This window comes from Trachinotus anak, unplaced genomic scaffold, assembly GCF_046630095.1.
Source record: "Trachinotus anak isolate AG129_WGS33_773 ecotype Australia unplaced genomic scaffold, CSIRO_AGI_Tana_v1 ptg000039l, whole genome shotgun sequence".
Taxonomy (NCBI): Eukaryota; Metazoa; Chordata; class Actinopteri; order Carangiformes; family Carangidae; genus Trachinotus; species Trachinotus anak.
Window position 1 is genome coordinate 2,002,747 of NW_027273890.1, and position 17,330 is coordinate 2,020,076.

General features: G+C 44.1%; 1 protein-coding gene across 20 annotated transcripts in view; it reads left to right on the forward strand.

Moving 5' to 3' along the window:
• The window catches only part of ttn.2 (titin, tandem duplicate 2), a 213,788-nt gene that overhangs the window by 128,225 nt on the left and 68,233 nt on the right, over positions 1 to 17,330 (forward strand). For all 20 annotated transcript variants that reach the window (XM_071472682.1, XM_071472683.1, XM_071472679.1 and 17 more), the window contains 35 exons: positions 270 to 569; positions 653 to 758; positions 967 to 1,163; positions 1,256 to 1,561; positions 1,670 to 1,823; positions 2,295 to 2,419; positions 2,521 to 2,639; positions 2,756 to 2,936; positions 3,357 to 3,659; positions 3,951 to 4,442; positions 4,966 to 5,268; positions 5,983 to 6,139; positions 6,265 to 6,407; positions 6,612 to 6,730; positions 7,105 to 7,282; positions 7,422 to 7,706; positions 7,818 to 8,111; positions 8,246 to 8,545; positions 8,678 to 8,986; positions 9,111 to 9,337; positions 9,442 to 9,756; positions 10,322 to 10,436; positions 10,573 to 10,881; positions 10,987 to 11,168; positions 11,330 to 11,459; positions 11,584 to 11,735; positions 11,903 to 12,050; positions 12,152 to 12,372; positions 12,948 to 13,044; positions 13,217 to 13,513; positions 13,804 to 14,103; positions 14,986 to 15,300; positions 15,453 to 15,676; positions 16,671 to 16,821; positions 16,944 to 17,225. In XM_071472682.1, coding sequence (XP_071328783.1) covers positions 270 to 569; positions 653 to 758; positions 967 to 1,163; positions 1,256 to 1,561; positions 1,670 to 1,823; positions 2,295 to 2,419; positions 2,521 to 2,639; positions 2,756 to 2,936; positions 3,357 to 3,659; positions 3,951 to 4,442; positions 4,966 to 5,268; positions 5,983 to 6,139; positions 6,265 to 6,407; positions 6,612 to 6,730; positions 7,105 to 7,282; positions 7,422 to 7,706; positions 7,818 to 8,111; positions 8,246 to 8,545; positions 8,678 to 8,986; positions 9,111 to 9,337; positions 9,442 to 9,756; positions 10,322 to 10,436; positions 10,573 to 10,881; positions 10,987 to 11,168; positions 11,330 to 11,459; positions 11,584 to 11,735; positions 11,903 to 12,050; positions 12,152 to 12,372; positions 12,948 to 13,044; positions 13,217 to 13,513; positions 13,804 to 14,103; positions 14,986 to 15,300; positions 15,453 to 15,676; positions 16,671 to 16,821; positions 16,944 to 17,225 — 7,836 coding nt within the window. The remainder of the gene's footprint in view (positions 1 to 269; positions 570 to 652; positions 759 to 966; positions 1,164 to 1,255; positions 1,562 to 1,669; positions 1,824 to 2,294; positions 2,420 to 2,520; positions 2,640 to 2,755; positions 2,937 to 3,356; positions 3,660 to 3,950; positions 4,443 to 4,965; positions 5,269 to 5,982; positions 6,140 to 6,264; positions 6,408 to 6,611; positions 6,731 to 7,104; positions 7,283 to 7,421; positions 7,707 to 7,817; positions 8,112 to 8,245; positions 8,546 to 8,677; positions 8,987 to 9,110; positions 9,338 to 9,441; positions 9,757 to 10,321; positions 10,437 to 10,572; positions 10,882 to 10,986; positions 11,169 to 11,329; positions 11,460 to 11,583; positions 11,736 to 11,902; positions 12,051 to 12,151; positions 12,373 to 12,947; positions 13,045 to 13,216; positions 13,514 to 13,803; positions 14,104 to 14,985; positions 15,301 to 15,452; positions 15,677 to 16,670; positions 16,822 to 16,943; positions 17,226 to 17,330) is intronic.

The window sequence follows — 17,330 nt, forward strand, 5'->3', positions numbered from 1 at the left end:
CTTTTAAAAACATATTGTAAACCACGTGAACCCATGTGAATAGTCAAACCGACAGTATGACACTCCTCATTCACTCACTCACTACTGCTTATTTAAAAACACTCAGTACTTTACTCTATACTAAAGTGAAGTGGATAGTGGATAAATTTTGCCCTTAGAATTTGGACATGGTTAAGGTTAAACATGGAGCACAACTACTGCTCAGAGACACACTGTGTTAAATCAGTTTGAGAGCCAACATGGAGAAATCTTTGTCTTGATTTCCTCAGACCCTCCTTCAGCTCCTCGCTGGTTGGATGTTGTCAGCATCAGCAGGAACAGTGCCGAGTTGAAGTGGACAGTGCCTGAGCGTGACGGAGGCTCGCCCATCACCAACTATGTGGTGGAGAAGCGTGATGTCAGGCGTAAAGGCTGGCAGACTGTGGACACCACAGTCAAGGAGCTCAAGTACAGTGTGACTCCACTCAATGAAGGATCACTTTATGTGTTCCGCGTTGCAGCCGAGAACGCTGTGGGTCTCGGACCATTCTGCGAGCTGGAGGACTCAGTGCTCGCCAAAGACACTTTCAGTAAGTCACAGAAATATTTTAGCAATGTATAAAGGAATTATTTTAATTCACTGTTGACCAATGATTTTTTTTTTTTGGTACAGCTACTCCTGGGCCACCGTACGCCCTTGCTGTCAATGCTGTGACCAAAAGATATGTGGACCTTCAGTGGGAGGCGCCTAAAAATGATGGTGGCCGACCCATCCTCAGGTAGTCAAGAGACTTTCAAAATAATAATAGTAATAATAAAAACTATATATACTATAATATATAATTCAAATAATTCATGTTTCTTTCACTTGTGTTTCAGTTTTTTTCATTAAAATATTTTAAATTACAAGTCATTAATCCTCATGATGAAAGTCAGCAGGGTTACAGTATGAAAGTGTGTTTAGCATTTCATGACTCCGCCCCCTAGGTATTCCATTGAGAAGAAGGAGAAGCTTGGAACTCGTTGGGTCAAATGTGGGAAGACTTCAGGTCCAGACTGTAAGTACAGAGTGACAGACGTCATTGAGGGAACAGAGGTCCAGTTCCAGGTCAGAGCTGAGAATGAGGCTGGCGTTGGACATCCAAGCGAACCCACCGAGATCCTCACCATTGAAGATCCAACAGGTCGGTCCAGTCATGAGTCATGGTTCCTCAGAGAAAAGTAGAGTGCTGCTAAATTGTATAGACTCTAACCTTGTCTCTCCTGTCCCCTTCAGGTGTCCCGTCACCACCCATCGAGCTGCATGTGACTGGAGCCAACCGGGACTTCTTGTCCATCGCCTGGAAACCTCCGCAGAGGGACGGCGGCTGCCCCATTACCGGCTACCACATCGAAATGTGTGAGGCTGGAACAGAGAAGTGGATGAGGGTCAATTCCCGTCCAGTGAAGGAGCTGAAATATCGCGTGGAGGAAGGCGTGGTCCCCGAGAAGGAGTACATCCTGAGAGTGAGGGCCATCAATTCCGTTGGAGTGAGTGAGCCCTCCGACATCTCAGAAAACGTCTTCGCCAAAGACTCTGACTGTAAGAACGTACAACAATGTCCTCAAGGTTTCCAGTGCAAAGTACTTTCAATCATCAAACTGACAGAAATGGGTGAATGAGTCCAATTTTTTTTTTCTGTGTTTCCAGGTAACCCAACTCTGGACTTCCAGACTCTAGACCTAGTTGTTGTGGAAACAGAGAAGCTGCACATCCCAGTTCCCTTCAGAGCCGTCCCCTCACCCAGAATCACCTGGCACAAAGACGGCAAGGAGCTCAAAGCTGATGAACGCCTTGGCTTCAGGTCAGTTTGACGGGTCCTTCTTGCCAAGAGAAGTTCATAAGTTCCTCTGAGAATGAAAGATCCCATACAAATGAAGAACAACCCCATTAATTGTTTTTATATTTTATAATTTTAAAACTATAAACACTTTTAAATGTCAAAGGTAATTTAATATTAAAGCAAACACTAAACAAAAAGAAAAAATGAAATAGCAGTCTGAAACATAAAGGGCATTTAGTGATGTCTCCAGTATGAATCCTTTAATGAAGCTGAAACCAGCTTTACTTTACTTTAATTTCCCATCAGTCAACCAACTGATTAATCAATTAATCATTTCATCTTTAATCCTGAGTAATCATTCATCTTTCAGCTAAAACTCGCCTGTATCTGCTTCAGGGAGCAGTTAAATGTGTGTCTTTTGTCTTTGCTTTGTGTGGTCTGGTGTTCTTTGTCGGAGCAACAGTGACTGATGGGATTGTTTGTGCTCAACAGGAAGGAGTATACTTCCTGTCACCTGGAGGTCGACAGCAGCCTTCATGCCGACGCTGGAGTGTACAAAGTGACTCTGGAAAACAAACTGGGAGCCGCCAGCGCCACCATCAACGTCAAAGTTATCGGTACTCAGTCACTTACAGTTTTTACCTTATCACAAAGACATCCCTGTCTTGGACTCTGGGCAGCAGATTATTTTTTCATGTCTCTGTGTGTCTGTCTTCAGGTCTCCCTGGTCCCTGTAAGGAGATTGTGGCCTCTGAGATCACAAAGAGTTCCTGTAAAGTGTCCTGGGATCCTCCAGACTATGATGGCGGCAGCCCGATTATTCACTACGTCCTGCAGGTCTGAGATGTAGTCATGGTTTAATTTGTGATCCGCAATGATGGTTTCAAATCTGAGAACAGAGCTCGTCTGTAAAACAACATAACAGTAATTTGTTGGTTCATCTGTTTCTGCAGCGGCGTGAGGCTGGCAGGAGGACGTACGTCAATATGATGTCTGGAGAGAACAAGGTGAGCTGGACCGTTAAAGACCTCATCCCCAATGGAGAGTACTACTTCAGAGTTCAGGCTGTCAATAAGATCGGAGGAGGAGAATTCATTGAGCTCCGCAACCCGGTCATCGCAGAGGACCAGAAACGTAAGAAACATCTCTTTTCACTACGTATTTGATATCATACATGTGGATTTTCTATTGATTATTTAAGGACCACTCCACCAATTTTACACATGACGATCAGTCATGAGTAGCACTACACAGTGTTACCTCAGTTTGGGTTTAGATATGAATTCATTAGATTGTCTACAATCAAATTTTGGTTCAGTTCTGCCAAAGCTTTATTGAAGTAGTAAAAGAATAACTAAACTTTTTAAATTCTGACAATGACACGAATCAAGTTTTTAATCTGTTTAATGACAGAAACATTTTGGATGCTATTTCACAGAAGATTTCATTCTTCTAATGAGTGAATGTTTGTTTCCAAAAGTTACAACATGCATGAAAAGTCTTTGGCAGTTTTTGTTGAGGAGATTTCTAACTGAAATTTGTCTCTTGTGTCAGATGCACCCGACCCACCGGTGGATGTGGAGACCCACAATCCCACGTCCAGCACTGTCACTCTGACCTGGAAGCCTCCCATGTATGATGGTGGCTCCAAGATCATGGGCTACATCCTAGAAAAGCAGCAGAAGGGAGAGGATAAGTGGGAGAGGTGCAACGACTTCCTGGTGCCTGTCCTGTCCTACACCGTCAGAGGACTGACGGAGGGCAAGAACTACACCTTCAGGGTCAAAGCTGAAAATGCAGCCGGGGTCAGCGAGCCGTCACGCAACACGCCATTCATCAAGGCCTTGGATGCTGTTGGTAAGGATGACGTCAGCTCCTTATTAACACTCAGCAGTTTTACAGATTTATCCATTCATACACAGGGCAGTTTCAAAATGCCCTCACATTGATCCCACTCTTATGTCTGTACACTCAATATGAAGCTGCAGTTAGCAGCTAGTTAGCTTATCTTAGCATAGAGACTAAAAAGAACGGGAACAGCTGCCTGGCTCTGTCCACACAAAATATTTAAACAAAAGAGATCTAACATGTTAAACAGTGAGCTGTAGAGGACCTGTTGTTGTTGAACTTACTTGTGTTCTCTCTCAGATCCTCCAAAGGTTTTCCTGAGTGGCAGCCTGCAGTCTGGTCTCAGCGTAAAGCGAGGCTGCGAGATCTGCCTCAATGCCAACATCTCTGGCTCGCCGTATCCTCAGATAACCTGGTACTGGAACAACCAGGTGATCAGCCCTGAGCCGCTCCGCAAGAGGCCTGAGAGGCCCCTGAAGAAGAAGGTGGAGAAGAAGGAGGAAGAGAAGAAGGAGGAAGGTGAAGCTGAGAAGAAAAAGGAGGGTGAGGTGAAGGAAGGAGAAGAAAAGAAGGAGGAGAAGGAGGAGAAGAAGGAGGAGGAGGCTGCAGAGCCGGATGTGGAGGAGTTTGACTACCCAACGATAAATGAGCGTCTGGCCATTGACAACAGCCGCAGGGGGACATCCTCCATCGTCATCAGGGACTCATTCCGCACCGACCACGGTGTCTACATGGTGAAGGTGGAGAACGACCACGGCATCGCCTCAGCAACCTGTGAGGTCAACGTGCTTGGTGAGAATTCTGTTCTGTTTCATTCCTGTTGATTTATACATTTCATATTCACAAATCTATTCATCCGTTTCCATTATTAATCACAGTGGTATTAGTTTAAACTAGGACACCCAGATGACCCTCCCCAGGGTCTGTCTGGGCCTGTCCTGAGGACCAGTTCAGTTCACTAATTACAAATGTTCGACTGCAAAAAAAAAATTGAGAAATTGCTCTATGAAATGATGACAATTTCACAATTAGACCTGTAACGTTTTTGACAAATGATGGGCTTTAATTTTTTTTTAACATTTTAGGGAAGATAAAATTGTTTGGCAGATGTTTATAGCGTCCTCCTATAGAAATACCTGCTGTAGCGTTTAATACTGGATGGAAATGGAAAGTCTGAAATGAGGTGAATGCTGTATGTAACAGAATGGAAAGTGTATTATTGCTTTTACCAAATAAAATAAAAATTAAAAAAAAAGAAATACCTGCTGTAGCTTTTAGACATTTTAAAGACTGACATCATGTGGTCTGTCTTCAGATACTCCTGGTCCCCCTGTGAACTTCAGATTTGAGGAGGTGAGGAAGAACTCTGTGATCTGCAAGTGGGATCCACCTCTGGATGATGGTGGCAGTGAGATCCTCAACTACACTCTGGAGAAGAAGGACAACTCCAAACTGGAGTTTGGCTGGAGCAGTGTCACCTCCACACTGAGAGGATGCCGCTACCTGGTACCCAAACTCATAGAGAAGAAGGAGTACATCTTCAGGGTTGTGGCCGAGAACAAGTATGGTGCCGGTCCTCCCTGTGTCTCCAAACCACTCATCGCCAAGAATCCTTTCGGTATGGCTTCATTTATTATTACTCCTGGTCACGATGCCAGTGAAGCTATTTTTTGGTTTTGTATTTAAAGGTTATGGAAATGAAGTCTGTCATGCATGTAAATCTTGTGTCATTACATGTTGAATATGCTTTAGTTGTAAGTACTAGGTTTGATGCACATACATTTTGATTGACATTGATTACATGCCAAATTATATCATCAGGTGTAATTCCTCATTAAAGTCTATTTACATATGGGGCGGCCCAGTAGTCGAGTGGTTAGGACACGTAGCATGTGAGTGCAAGACGCTCTTAGCAGGCAGTCACCAGTTCGACTCCCGACTGATCCGACTCTTTCCTGCATGTTATTCCCCTCTCTCTACCCCCTTTCCTGTCAATCTCCACTAATCTATGATAAAGGCATAAAAAGCCCCAAAAAATAATTAAAAAAAAACATATAGTATATGACTCATGCACTTGATAAAAGCATTTTATGTCAAAAATTAAATACTTCTTCTTGTTAGCTTGTAATGCTAGTTGGCATATATTTATTTAAATTTACCATCATTGTTGATGTAAAAATGCTCTTTTTGTGGGAAAAATAAAAATGAAAAAAATAAAAAATAAAAAACTTAAAATGTAACATACAGTTAAACTTGAGGAAAAAAAACAACATACAGTAAACTGAACATCACTCAGTTTTTTTCTGCTCTTCTGTCTTTTCGTTCTCCTCAGAACCTCCTGAGGCTCCTGATAAGCCACAGATTGATGACATCACAGCTCACAGCATGCTGGTTACCTGGAATGAGCCAAACGACAACGGCAGCCCCATTGTGGGATACTGGGTGGAGCGTCGTGAGATCAACAGCTCACACTGGGCACGTGTTAACAGGTAAGGAAACACAAACCTTATTTTGATTGGCTGATGTGATGAAATATCAAAACATGTTGAAAGAATTTTACCAAAACCCTTTTTGCTGTGTTTTCTGAATATCATCCCTCTGTCCTGGTCTTTAGGAATATTGTCCCTGACACTGAGCTGGATGTTGAAGGTCTGCTGGAGGGCTTGACGTACATTTTCAGGGTGGCGGCTGAAAACCAGGCAGGCCCAGGAAAGTTCAGTGTCCCCTCTGAACCCAAGACAGCCCAGGCTCCGATCCGTATGTAGACTGTTCTGAACCCTGTGTTTGTACAAATCTGTTTCTGGTTGTGCGGGTGCAGGACAATAATCGACATCACCAAATTTTTGGTTGTCATTCATATATGTAGCAAAATAAGAGTCATAAACATCATACCCATGTCCATGAAAATGCAGTTGGTCTCAGATTTTACATGACCCTCCTGTGTTAATTGTGACACTGCAGTACCTCCTGGACCACCAGTTGCCCGAGTGGTGGCAACCACCGACCACTCCATCGACGTGGAATGGGACCCACCTGTTGACAACGGTGGAGGGGAGATCCTGGGATACCACGTGGATAAGGTCAGATCATCAAGTCACCTCTGACATTTGTTTTCTGTTTCCTGTCTCGCTGTTTCTTCATTCCAGACCTTGAACTGTGTTCTAATCCAAAACCAGAGTAGAGTCCCCTTATGTTGCCTTTATCATCTCAGTTGAAAAATGTGATGTAATGACCAAACTTTAATTTCTTGGCGTTATAATTGATCCAAATCTTAATTTTAGGAAATATGTTGTGAAAAAAAAACAGTCAAGTCAATATTATAGGATATTGAAGTTTTGGATTCTATTCATTCATTGTGTGTGTGTGTGTGTGTGTGTGAAATAAAACAAAGAAAAAAGTAAACTGTCTTGATTTCAGTTTGGGCTAATTATCTTTGTTCTGTGATCTTTTTCAGGCCATGGCTGGAACCAAGGACTGGTCCAGGTCTACAGAGCGTCCCTGGAAGACCCGGGCGTTCACTGTCTATGGAGTTCGTGAGGGAGCCAAGTACCTGGTTAGAGTCATCGCCTGCAATGCTGCCGGAGAGGGAACACCAGGATTCACAGAGTCTGTGTTTGTCAAGAATCCTGCAGGTCAGCCAAGACAATAAAACAAAATAAGACACAGCAAAAACTAAAGACACTCGAATTGGATTTTAATTAGGTCACATATGTTGATGTAAATCTTTTTTTTTTTTTGCTTCATTCCTCGGTTACTGCTTGGTCTCCTCAGAGATCCCTGTGATTGAAATGGACCTGTCCATCAAGAATGGTGTGGTCATCAGAGCTGGAGAGACACTACTTGTACCTGCTACAGTCACAGGTAAACCCTACCCATTCATCACCTGGACCAAGGATGATGGTAAACCTGACAAAGACCGTGTGGAGATCCTCACAGAGGGCAATGACAGCATTGTTTCAATCAAGAATGTCCAGAGGAAGGACTGTGGCAAATATCAGATCTCTGCTTGCAACCCCAGTGGTATCAAGAGTGCTTGGACCAGAGTGGAGGTCATGGGTAAGTTTAAGTACAGGATGTCAGGGCAGGACTTGATAATAGTGGACAGTTAACTTGAAATTAATTGATGCTATGAAGTAAAAATGAATGCGAACATTGTCTTATCTTCAGATGTCCCTGGACCTGTCACGGACCTGAAGCCCGTTGTTGTCACTCGTAAGATGATCTTCCTGAACTGGGATGACCCTGAGGATGACGGAGGCAGCGACCTGACCGGCTTCATTGTGGAGCGAAAAGATGCAAAGATGCATACATGGAGGCAGCCCGTTGAAACCGCCTCATCAAAGTGTGAGTGTGTGGGCATCATGGAAGGACAGGAGTACATGTTCCGTGTCATTGCCAAGAACAAGTATGGCTTGGGACCACCTGTTGAGCTGGGGCCCATCAAGGCTGTGGACCCACAGGGTGAGTCCAAAAATCATTTGATCATTCATTTGTTACCAGATCAAGACTTAAGTGTTCATGAGTGTCATGATAAGTGGCCTTGGTTGAAAAGTGGATTTGTACTTAAAGTAGTTGTTGCTTTGGTGGTTCTGCAGGACCACCATCATACCCTGAGAAGTTCCATTACACTGAGCGCACCAAGAACTCCATCACATTGGCCTGGAAGCCACCTCGTAATGATGGTGGCAGCCCAGTCATCGGCTACTTTGTTGAAAAGAAGAGGCAAGACCAGCAGGCCTTTGAGCCCTGCAACACAGAGATTTGCCCCAACATGACCATGACTGTGGAGGGCCTGGATGAGGCCTGGATGTATGAGTTCAGGATCAAGTGTGCCAACCTCATCGGAGAGAGTGAGCCATCCATCCCACTTACTGTGGTCATCCAAGATGATGAAGGTAAGGCACAGTGTGAAACCCCTGATCCTCCTACTCAAAATGAATACAACTAAAACATTAGGATTTTAATGGTGTCTACTATTGTTTTTCATTGTGTGCTGAGTTGTTTTGTTCCCATCCTGTTCCTCTCAGTGGCTCCCGAGATCCACATGCTGAAGCACTTCAAGGGTGACTGCATTACCGTGAAGAAGGGTGAACCAATCGAGATCCCCGCTGATGTCCTGGGACTTCCCATCCCAAAGGTTGAGTGGTCCAAGGATGACGTGGTGATAGAGAAGCCCACTGAGACGCTACTGATGGAGACGGAGGTGACTGGCAGGATGAACTGTAAGACTGCACTGTCCATCCCAACAGCCAACAGGAGGGACCATGGCAGCTACACTGTGTCTGCCTCCAACAACATGGGTTCAGCCAAGCACACCATCTCTGTCATGGTGCTGGGTAAGTTGAAACATGCCACTGACTTAATCAGAGGCTATGTAGTATATGAAATAGAATTCTGTGCAGTAGAAATTAGTCTGGTGAAGTTTCAACCGTTCCAACTGAACTCATGTTCCTTCCTCAGACCGACCACTTCCACCCAGGAATGTAACAGTGTCCAACATCAAGGCGGAGTCCTGCTACCTCCAGTGGGATCCACCACTTGATGACGGAGGCAGCGAGCTTACAAACTACATTGTTGAAAAGAAGGAGGTCGTGACAGAGGAACCAGAGCTGGAAGAGGGACAAGAAGCCCCGCCTGAGCCACAGTGGGTGGAGGTTACCAACAGTATTATCGAGAAGAAATACGGGGTATGTCCTGATAACAACAACAACATTAATATTTAATTATAAGGTTTTCATAGGTCTTTATAGATCTATTTGACTAATGGTAACACGACATTCCTCTCGTGTAGGTGTGGAACCTGGAGACCAACAAGACCTACATGTTCCGGGTCCGAGCTGAGAACCGCTATGGTAAATCTGACCCCTGCACAACCGAGGAAGTTCAGATCACAGACCCCTTCGGCCTTCCTGGCCCACCAGAGAAACCAACCATTGCAGAGTTCTCCAAAACCTCCATGACCCTGACCTGGGAGCCTCCCAGGGACAACGGCGGCTCCATGATTATTGGCTACTGGCTGGAGAAGAGGGAGAAAGGCACTGGCTATTGGGCCAGAGTCAACAAGATGCCAGTCACAAAGAGGGGCATGAAAGGCTGGGAGTACCAGGTGAGCTGCTGGAACTTTGTTTCAGTGCTTAAAGACCTCTCAGCTTGCAAATATGGGGTCTGCATTTGAATCCAAATTTTATCATCCTCCTGCATGCCAAAATTGAAGCTCAGGGTAAACCCAAACAGACCCATAAATCATTAGGATGACTTGTCACTGATCTTTAGGGAGGTCTATCATAGAGATTTAAGAAGGCACACATACAGTGCCAGTTAACGTGGTCTGCTTAAGTCCTAAAATAAGGTCTATTGCAGACTTTTAATATGAATATGCCACAGAGCTAGGATGATTTAGCTTAGACCTTCAGATAGGCCTGTTGCAGACCATTAAGAAAGTCTATCACAAACCTTTAACAAGGTTTGGAATGGACCTTTAGGATGGTTTTGGACCCTTAGTCCATCACAAACTTAAGAAATACCATAACATGTCAAAGACCTTTAAGAGGATACTTTATATATCGTCAGGGTGATCTGTTACAGACCATTAGGAAGGTCACTTAACCACATTGTTGCTTGGTAGTCAGTTACCACCAGATATTTAATACTTCCCTGTCTGTTTCTCCCAGGTGACTCGTCTATTCGAAGGAACAGAGTACGAGTTCAGAGTTGCTGCCTGCAATTCTGCAGGAACTGGACCATTCAGTTCACCGTCCGACTCTGCCTTTGCTGTCGATCCAATTAGTGAGTAAAACACAACAATCTTCTTTTTAAAGTATCAAATAATAAATAAGTTTGGTTTTTACCAAAAGATGATGAATGATGACTTTGAGTTTCCTATAATGGATAGTGTTTCACACACTGCTGCTTTTCCCTCAAGCTCCTCCAAGCATGCCTGCTGCTCCTGAGGTGGCTGATAAGACAAAGCACAGTGTTACCCTGTCCTGGAAACCACCAGAGAAGGACGGAGGAAGCCCTATCAAGGGCTATATCATCCAGATCCAGGATGAAGGCACATCTGAGTGGGTGAGGGTGAATGACCCCGACACCCTTCACCCCACAACTGAGTTCACTGTGCCCAGCCTCCGTGAGTTGAAACGCTACCGCTTCAGGATCATTGCTGTCAACGACATTGGTGAATCCGATCCCAGTCCCCGCACCAGTGAGGTTCTGATTGAGGATATCCAGCGTAAGTCCTACTTTAAAGTCTCACGACAATAAATAACCTTCACCACTGTCCAAAGGTTTTCCTGTGTATGTATCTCTGTACTTCACTGATGTTTCCACTTGGCAGTTCCACCTTTCATCACCCTTGATGTCATGGCTGATGACCTGCTGTGCATCCGTGCTGGAGATCCAATCAAGATCCCCACTACCATCAAGGGCCGCCCTGTTCCTAAGGTGACCTGGGACTTTGATGGCAAAGCCAAGTCGCACAAGAAGAACAAACTGCACACACTGCCTGTGGACTCCGAGGTAAGACCTTCACAACAACGCAACTACACTACACTTTTCACTTTCATGACACTTTTTCTTCACAATAAAACAGTGGGAGGAAATTTTCAATAAAGTTTTTTTTTATTATTATATTATTCCCATGGTTGAGTCTTGTTGTTGTGTTCTCATTGTGTGTTTAGGTTGAGTCCACAGACACCAAGTCCATTGTGACCATCCCTGTAAGCCTGAGGAGCCACTCTGGACGCTACACCATCACCGCCAAGAACAAGTCTGGACAGAAACACATCAACGTCAGAGTCAATGTCCTTGGTATGTCCATAGACTTCAACCCTAAACTGTTGTACCACAGACCTGAGAATGTTTCTCTTCAGAAGAGCGTCGGTATATTGTTTTGTTTTTGGATGTCTGACTGTATTTTTACCCCTGGTTACAGATGTCCCTGGGCCACCAAAGGAGCTGAAGGTTACTGACATAACTCGGGCTACTATGAGACTGATCTGGAAACTTCCAGACAATGATGGAGGAGAGAGAATTAAGAGCTACTTTATTGAGAAGAAAAGTGTCACTGATAAGGCCTGGACCAAGGTAAACTTCGCTCATTTGTCCATTTGGCAGTTTTACAGGGTATTAGCCAGCCAGCAAACTTTGTTTGTTTGCTCACAGTTACAAGAATAAGGCCCAGGTTTAATTTTGTGTATCAGTTGAATTAGTTCAGACTGATTAACTGATAAATTGTTCAATTTTATTTTCAGGTGAATGCAGCCTGTGCCAGCCAGGCCTTTGTGGTGCCTGGTCTGCTGGAGGGTCAGGACTACCTTTTCAGGGTTCGGGCTGAGAACAGACTTGGATTTGGCCCGTTCACTGTCACGACCGAACCTGCTCGGGCCAGAGACCCCATCTGTGAGGACAAATCCACTACTCCAACTACAGTGATACAGTGCAACTGCTAAAACCTCACTTGAATTGTCCTCATGCTAATCTTAATTCTTCCTCTTCCTCAGACCCACCTGACCCCCCCACGAAGCTGAAAGTCAACCTGGTGACAAAGACTACTGTTACTCTGAGCTGGGAGCCTCCCAAAAACAATGGCGGCTCTCCAGTGAAGCATTACATCATCGAGCGTTTGAGCTGGGACACCAGTGGTAAGGAGAAGGAGACCTGGAAACAGTGCAACAAGAGAGATGTGGAGGAGCTCACCTTCGTAGTGGAGGACCTGAAGGAGGTTGGCCTCATTTTACTACTTCCTGCCTTGATTAACAGGGGAAAGCGGGCCAGATGATCATTTTGTCATGCCTCCACGCTGGCGACAGCCAGAGCCATAGGCATATTGTTTTTGGGTTGGCCATGCGTCCCATTCTTTTGGACACGATATCTCATTAAGGCCTTGATGGAACTTCTTCAAATTTGGCACAAACATTCACTTGGACTCAAGGATCAACTGTTTAGATTTTGATGGTCAAAGGTCAAGGTCAGTGTGACCTCACAAAATGCTTTTTAGCCATTACTCAAGACTTCACACAGCAATTATGACAAAATGTCACACAAATGGATATGTAGTTTGGTTAATTTTGGTCTGTTTTTAGTCATCGTTTTGGAACCCTGAGGAAACCCAGAGTTATTAGTTATATTTTTCTGCTCAACAAATACCAGTTAAACCAGCAGAGAGGTGAAGCCGAGCCTCCAACTGATAAAGATCTATGGTGTCTAACAACTGTGTGATAAAATGTGATAAAGTTATAAAATCAAGTTTCTTTTTGACCCAAACTTAGTGTTGACTGTCTTGTTGTTGATCTTCAGGGAGGAGAGTATGAGTTCAGAGTTAAGGCCGTGAACGCTGCTGGACCCAGCAGACCTTCTGCCACCGTGGGACCTATGGTCATCAAGGACCAGACATGTGAGTGACAGACGTCTCAGCCAATCACAAGTCACTCAGTTTCAACTTACCCAGCTAGGACTGTAGAAGTTAAAAATTTTGACAAGTGACTGTGGACAAGTGGCTCACAAACATTTGAATTTTAAACATGTTAGCTACAGGTTGCTTTTATGACACATCTAATTTCTTTCAGGTGCACCTACCATCGAGCTGCGTGAGGCCATGGAGGGTGAGGAGGGCTGTGATGTCAGTATTGTGGCAAAGGTGAGCGGCTGTCCGTTTCCCACACTCACCTGGCAGAAGGCCAGCATGGCAAAACCTGATGAGAAGGCCGCCGTCCAGTATGACCAGCACATGAACAAACTGGTGACCCACGACAAGTGCACACTGCTGATCCAGCAGGCCAGCAGGCACGACAGTGCCCTCTACAGCCTGACAGCAAGCAACAATCTGGGAACCGTCACCAAGGACATCAAGCTCTCAGTGCTGGGTGAGAAATACAAACATTAACAAGATAATTCAGCATTGCTAAAACCCAATATAGTAATTTACCAAACCAATTCTTTGGTAAATTATTTACAAATTGAGATTTGAATTGATGAGAGATTTGATTATTAATCATAGCTCAAGTGATTCAGCCAATAGGAATCCTAAATATAGTAGTTTGTTGCAGCTTTTCAAATGTAAAGATTTATCAGAGATCAGCATCTTCTCCTGTTGATGCTACATGATTGATTATACAAAACAAATGGGACTCTCCCTCCCTCCCTCTCCCTGAAGGACCTCCTGGCCCACCTGTTGGACCAATCAAATTCACTGAGGTGTTTGCGGAGAGGATTGGCCTGGCCTGGAATCCTCCCACAGATGATGGTGGATCCAAGATCACCAATTACGTGGTGGAGAAGCGCGAGGAGAACAGGAAGTCCTGGGTACATGTCTCCAACGACCCCAAGGAGTGCGCCTATGTGGTGACCCGTCTGACGGAGAACCATGAGTACGAGTTCAGAGTCATGGCCCAGAACAAGTTTGGCGTCGGGCCTCCACTGGTCAGTGAGCCGGAGAAGGCCAGAAACCTTTTCAGTAAGTTCAGATCTCTGTGTCCTGTCAGGCTTCAGCTTAATCATCAAAACACTTAAAATGTCTCTGTTAAAGTGAATTTTGTAACATGATTTGTCATACTTATTGTACTGTGACATATGTTATGTTTGTTTCAACACTTAATATGAAGATGCTTATAGCAGATGTAACAACACAATACGTTAGCTCTTCATGAGCCACTTGTACTGAGATCAAAATATAAGTATTGGTCTCTACATATTTTTGAGACATTGTGCTCTTTCAATGTAAACTTTATTATTACCATATTTTGATTAAATGTCATTTTACTGCTCCAACCAGTGGGCAGGCTTTTACAGAGTCTAACACTGTTAATTTTCAAATCATGTCATTTATGTTCCAATCAATCCAATTGTTTTTATGCAATTAGTCTGCTAGTATATACACACTGCTTCCTTTTAGAATGGTGAGGAGGATGCTATCTAAGTGCTGTGAGATGATCTGATGTTTTTATCCTATGGATCTACATTAATCCAACATGTTAAATTGGAAACACTCATTTCCAACAAAGAAACATTAAAAAAAAAAAATTAAACCATAGACACTGAAAATTGGTTTTACAGCAGCACAAACTAAATAAACACACAACAAAACACCTCAATGCAATAAACTTAAAAGCTTCTCACCTTACTTGCTTTTGAAGGTTGTTTTCATGTCAAGTTTAAAAACTAATGACTTACCTGTATCACGCTTAGCTAACATGTATGTAGTTATAAGCTGCTGGTAAATATTGACATTAGTCACATTATTAGTTATGGTCTATCAAGGCTGAAGTTATTTTACCGATGTACAAATGGATGTGTGGCTGATGTATTGATTATTGATGGCTGTTCTTTCCTTTTTCAGCTGTCCCAGGTCAGTGTGAGAAACCGACTATAACAGACGTCTGTCTGGAGTCAATGACTGTCAACTGGGATGAGCCAAAGTATGATGGTGGCTCCTCCATCACCGGCTACATCGTGGAGAAGAAGGAGACCACCTCCAAGCGCTGGACCCGCGTTACCCGTGACCCGATCCGAGCGCTGCCACTGGGCAACAACTGGGATGTCACTGGCCTGATGGAGGGTGCCCTGTACCAGTTCAGGGTCAGCGCTGTCAACGCCGCCGGCTGTGGTCTGCCCAGCGTGCCCTCTGACCCTGTACTCTGCAGAGACCCCATCAGTAAGAAAGAGCTGTTTTCACTGTGTTAGAAGCTGAAATTCCTTGAATTTATTATTAAACTCTTTAACCCCGGAACTTTAGAGGAAGACCACACCTCTTTGTCTCCAGACCAGATAATCAGAGTATTTATATCTTTATCTCTGTGTGTGCAGAGCCTCCTGGGCCGCCCACTCCAAAGGTGACAGACTGGACTAAGTCAACGGTGGAGCTGGAGTGGATCCCTCCCCTGCTGGATGGAGGGTCAAAGGTCACCGGCTACATCGTGGAGTTCAAGGAGGTGAACAAGGAGGAGGAGGAGAAGAAGGCCCAGAGGAGGCTGTTGCTGAGTGATGCTGAGGAGGAGAAGGAGCCTGAGACTGACGAGGGCTGGGAGAAGGTAAAAAATAAAACAGCTGCTGAGGCTCTGTCAGTGATGTCATGTTGACTTTTATTACTATATCTTCAATATGTCATACACGTGGTACAATTTTAAAACAATTTCACACTGACATTTCAGTGTTTCTTAATCCAGATTCCAACTGTGATGGTATTTATTCAGGTCAAATGAAATCAGTACAAATCAGAGGAAAGGAGGAAAAAATTAGGGGAAGAGAAAGGGAGAATGTATGAATGGATGGCATTGAATAAATAACCTCATTGCATTAAACCTAATCCTCTCACTGAAAATGCCCTCATAAATCAAAAAGTACAAGTCCTATTGTCAAAACTTGTTCACTTTGAGCGTCACAAGGCTTAAATGAAGAGATTAATGTATTGTATGTGTACCTAGTGCTTATGGTATTGGAGCTTTTAAAACTACCATCATCTATGTTTTTGACAACAGTTTCTCAGTTGTAACATGGCAATTTATGGGACTGTTGGTCAGCACATTCTCCACTTGGAGGCGTTTTATTCAAAAACAGTAAGACATGTCACATCCAGAGCAACACCGGGTGAGAGGAGACAAACTTCTCTACATTTTGAAATAGATATAGTCCATGAACGTTGGAAATTATATGAATTAAAAGTCATGTGACTCACTCAAGCCAGGAAAATTCCACCCAATTCACATTAAAGTATGACAAAGTAAAGTGACATCAATTTCATAGCAACTTCTTGGGAATTTTTTCGCACTTTTTGGCTACTTTAGTCACCATGGTTTCCCAAATTGCTATTAAAAGTGATGGCATGCCACCAAAGCAGTAAAAGTGCATACAGCTTCATATTTGTCTTAAAAAATGCTTACATTCTGGCTAGAGACCTTTTCCTCAGAGCGTCAGCCAACCCACATCAATAACATGACTGCTGTGATCAATAACAATCAATTACAAACTCCAATAGCAAAGCTCCTGAGTGTTATTGTTGATTGTTTTCCTCTCATCTTTCTCCAGGCAAAGGACACAGAGATCAGAGGAACCAAGTTTGTGGTGGACGGTCTGAAGGAAGGTGGTCTGTACCGCTTCAGAGTCCGAGCCGTGAACGCTGCTGGAGTGGGAGACCCAGGACTTGTGTCAGAGCTGATCGAGGTCAAAGACAGAACAAGTACGACTGATTTAACCAACTATTTAACCATGTCAGCACAGCAGGAAGGGTTCCTGATGGGTTTCTGATGATAACACTTTGAGAACATTTTATTAATAGAAAATTGTCACCTTCTCATCCAGTTCCTCCTGAGATGGATCTGGACGCCTCTGTGAAGGAGAAGATAGTGGTCCACGCTGGTGGCACCATCCGCATCATTGCCTACGTGTCTGGTAAACCTGCCCCGCAGATCACCTGGTGCAGAGATGATGGCGAGGTGCCCAAAGAGGCTGTAGTGGAGACAACGGGCATCTCCAATTCGCTGGTCATCAAGAACTGCAGACGCCAGCACCAGGGCATCTATACACTGAGCGCCAAGAATGAGGGAGGAGAGAGGAAGAAGGCTGTCATCGTCGAGGTCCTGGGTGAGTCAGCCCGACTGGAATGAAAGAAGAGTCTGTACATAAATATACTATATAAATATGTTAATATTTATATACATATCCAGACTTTTCACATACTTAACCAGT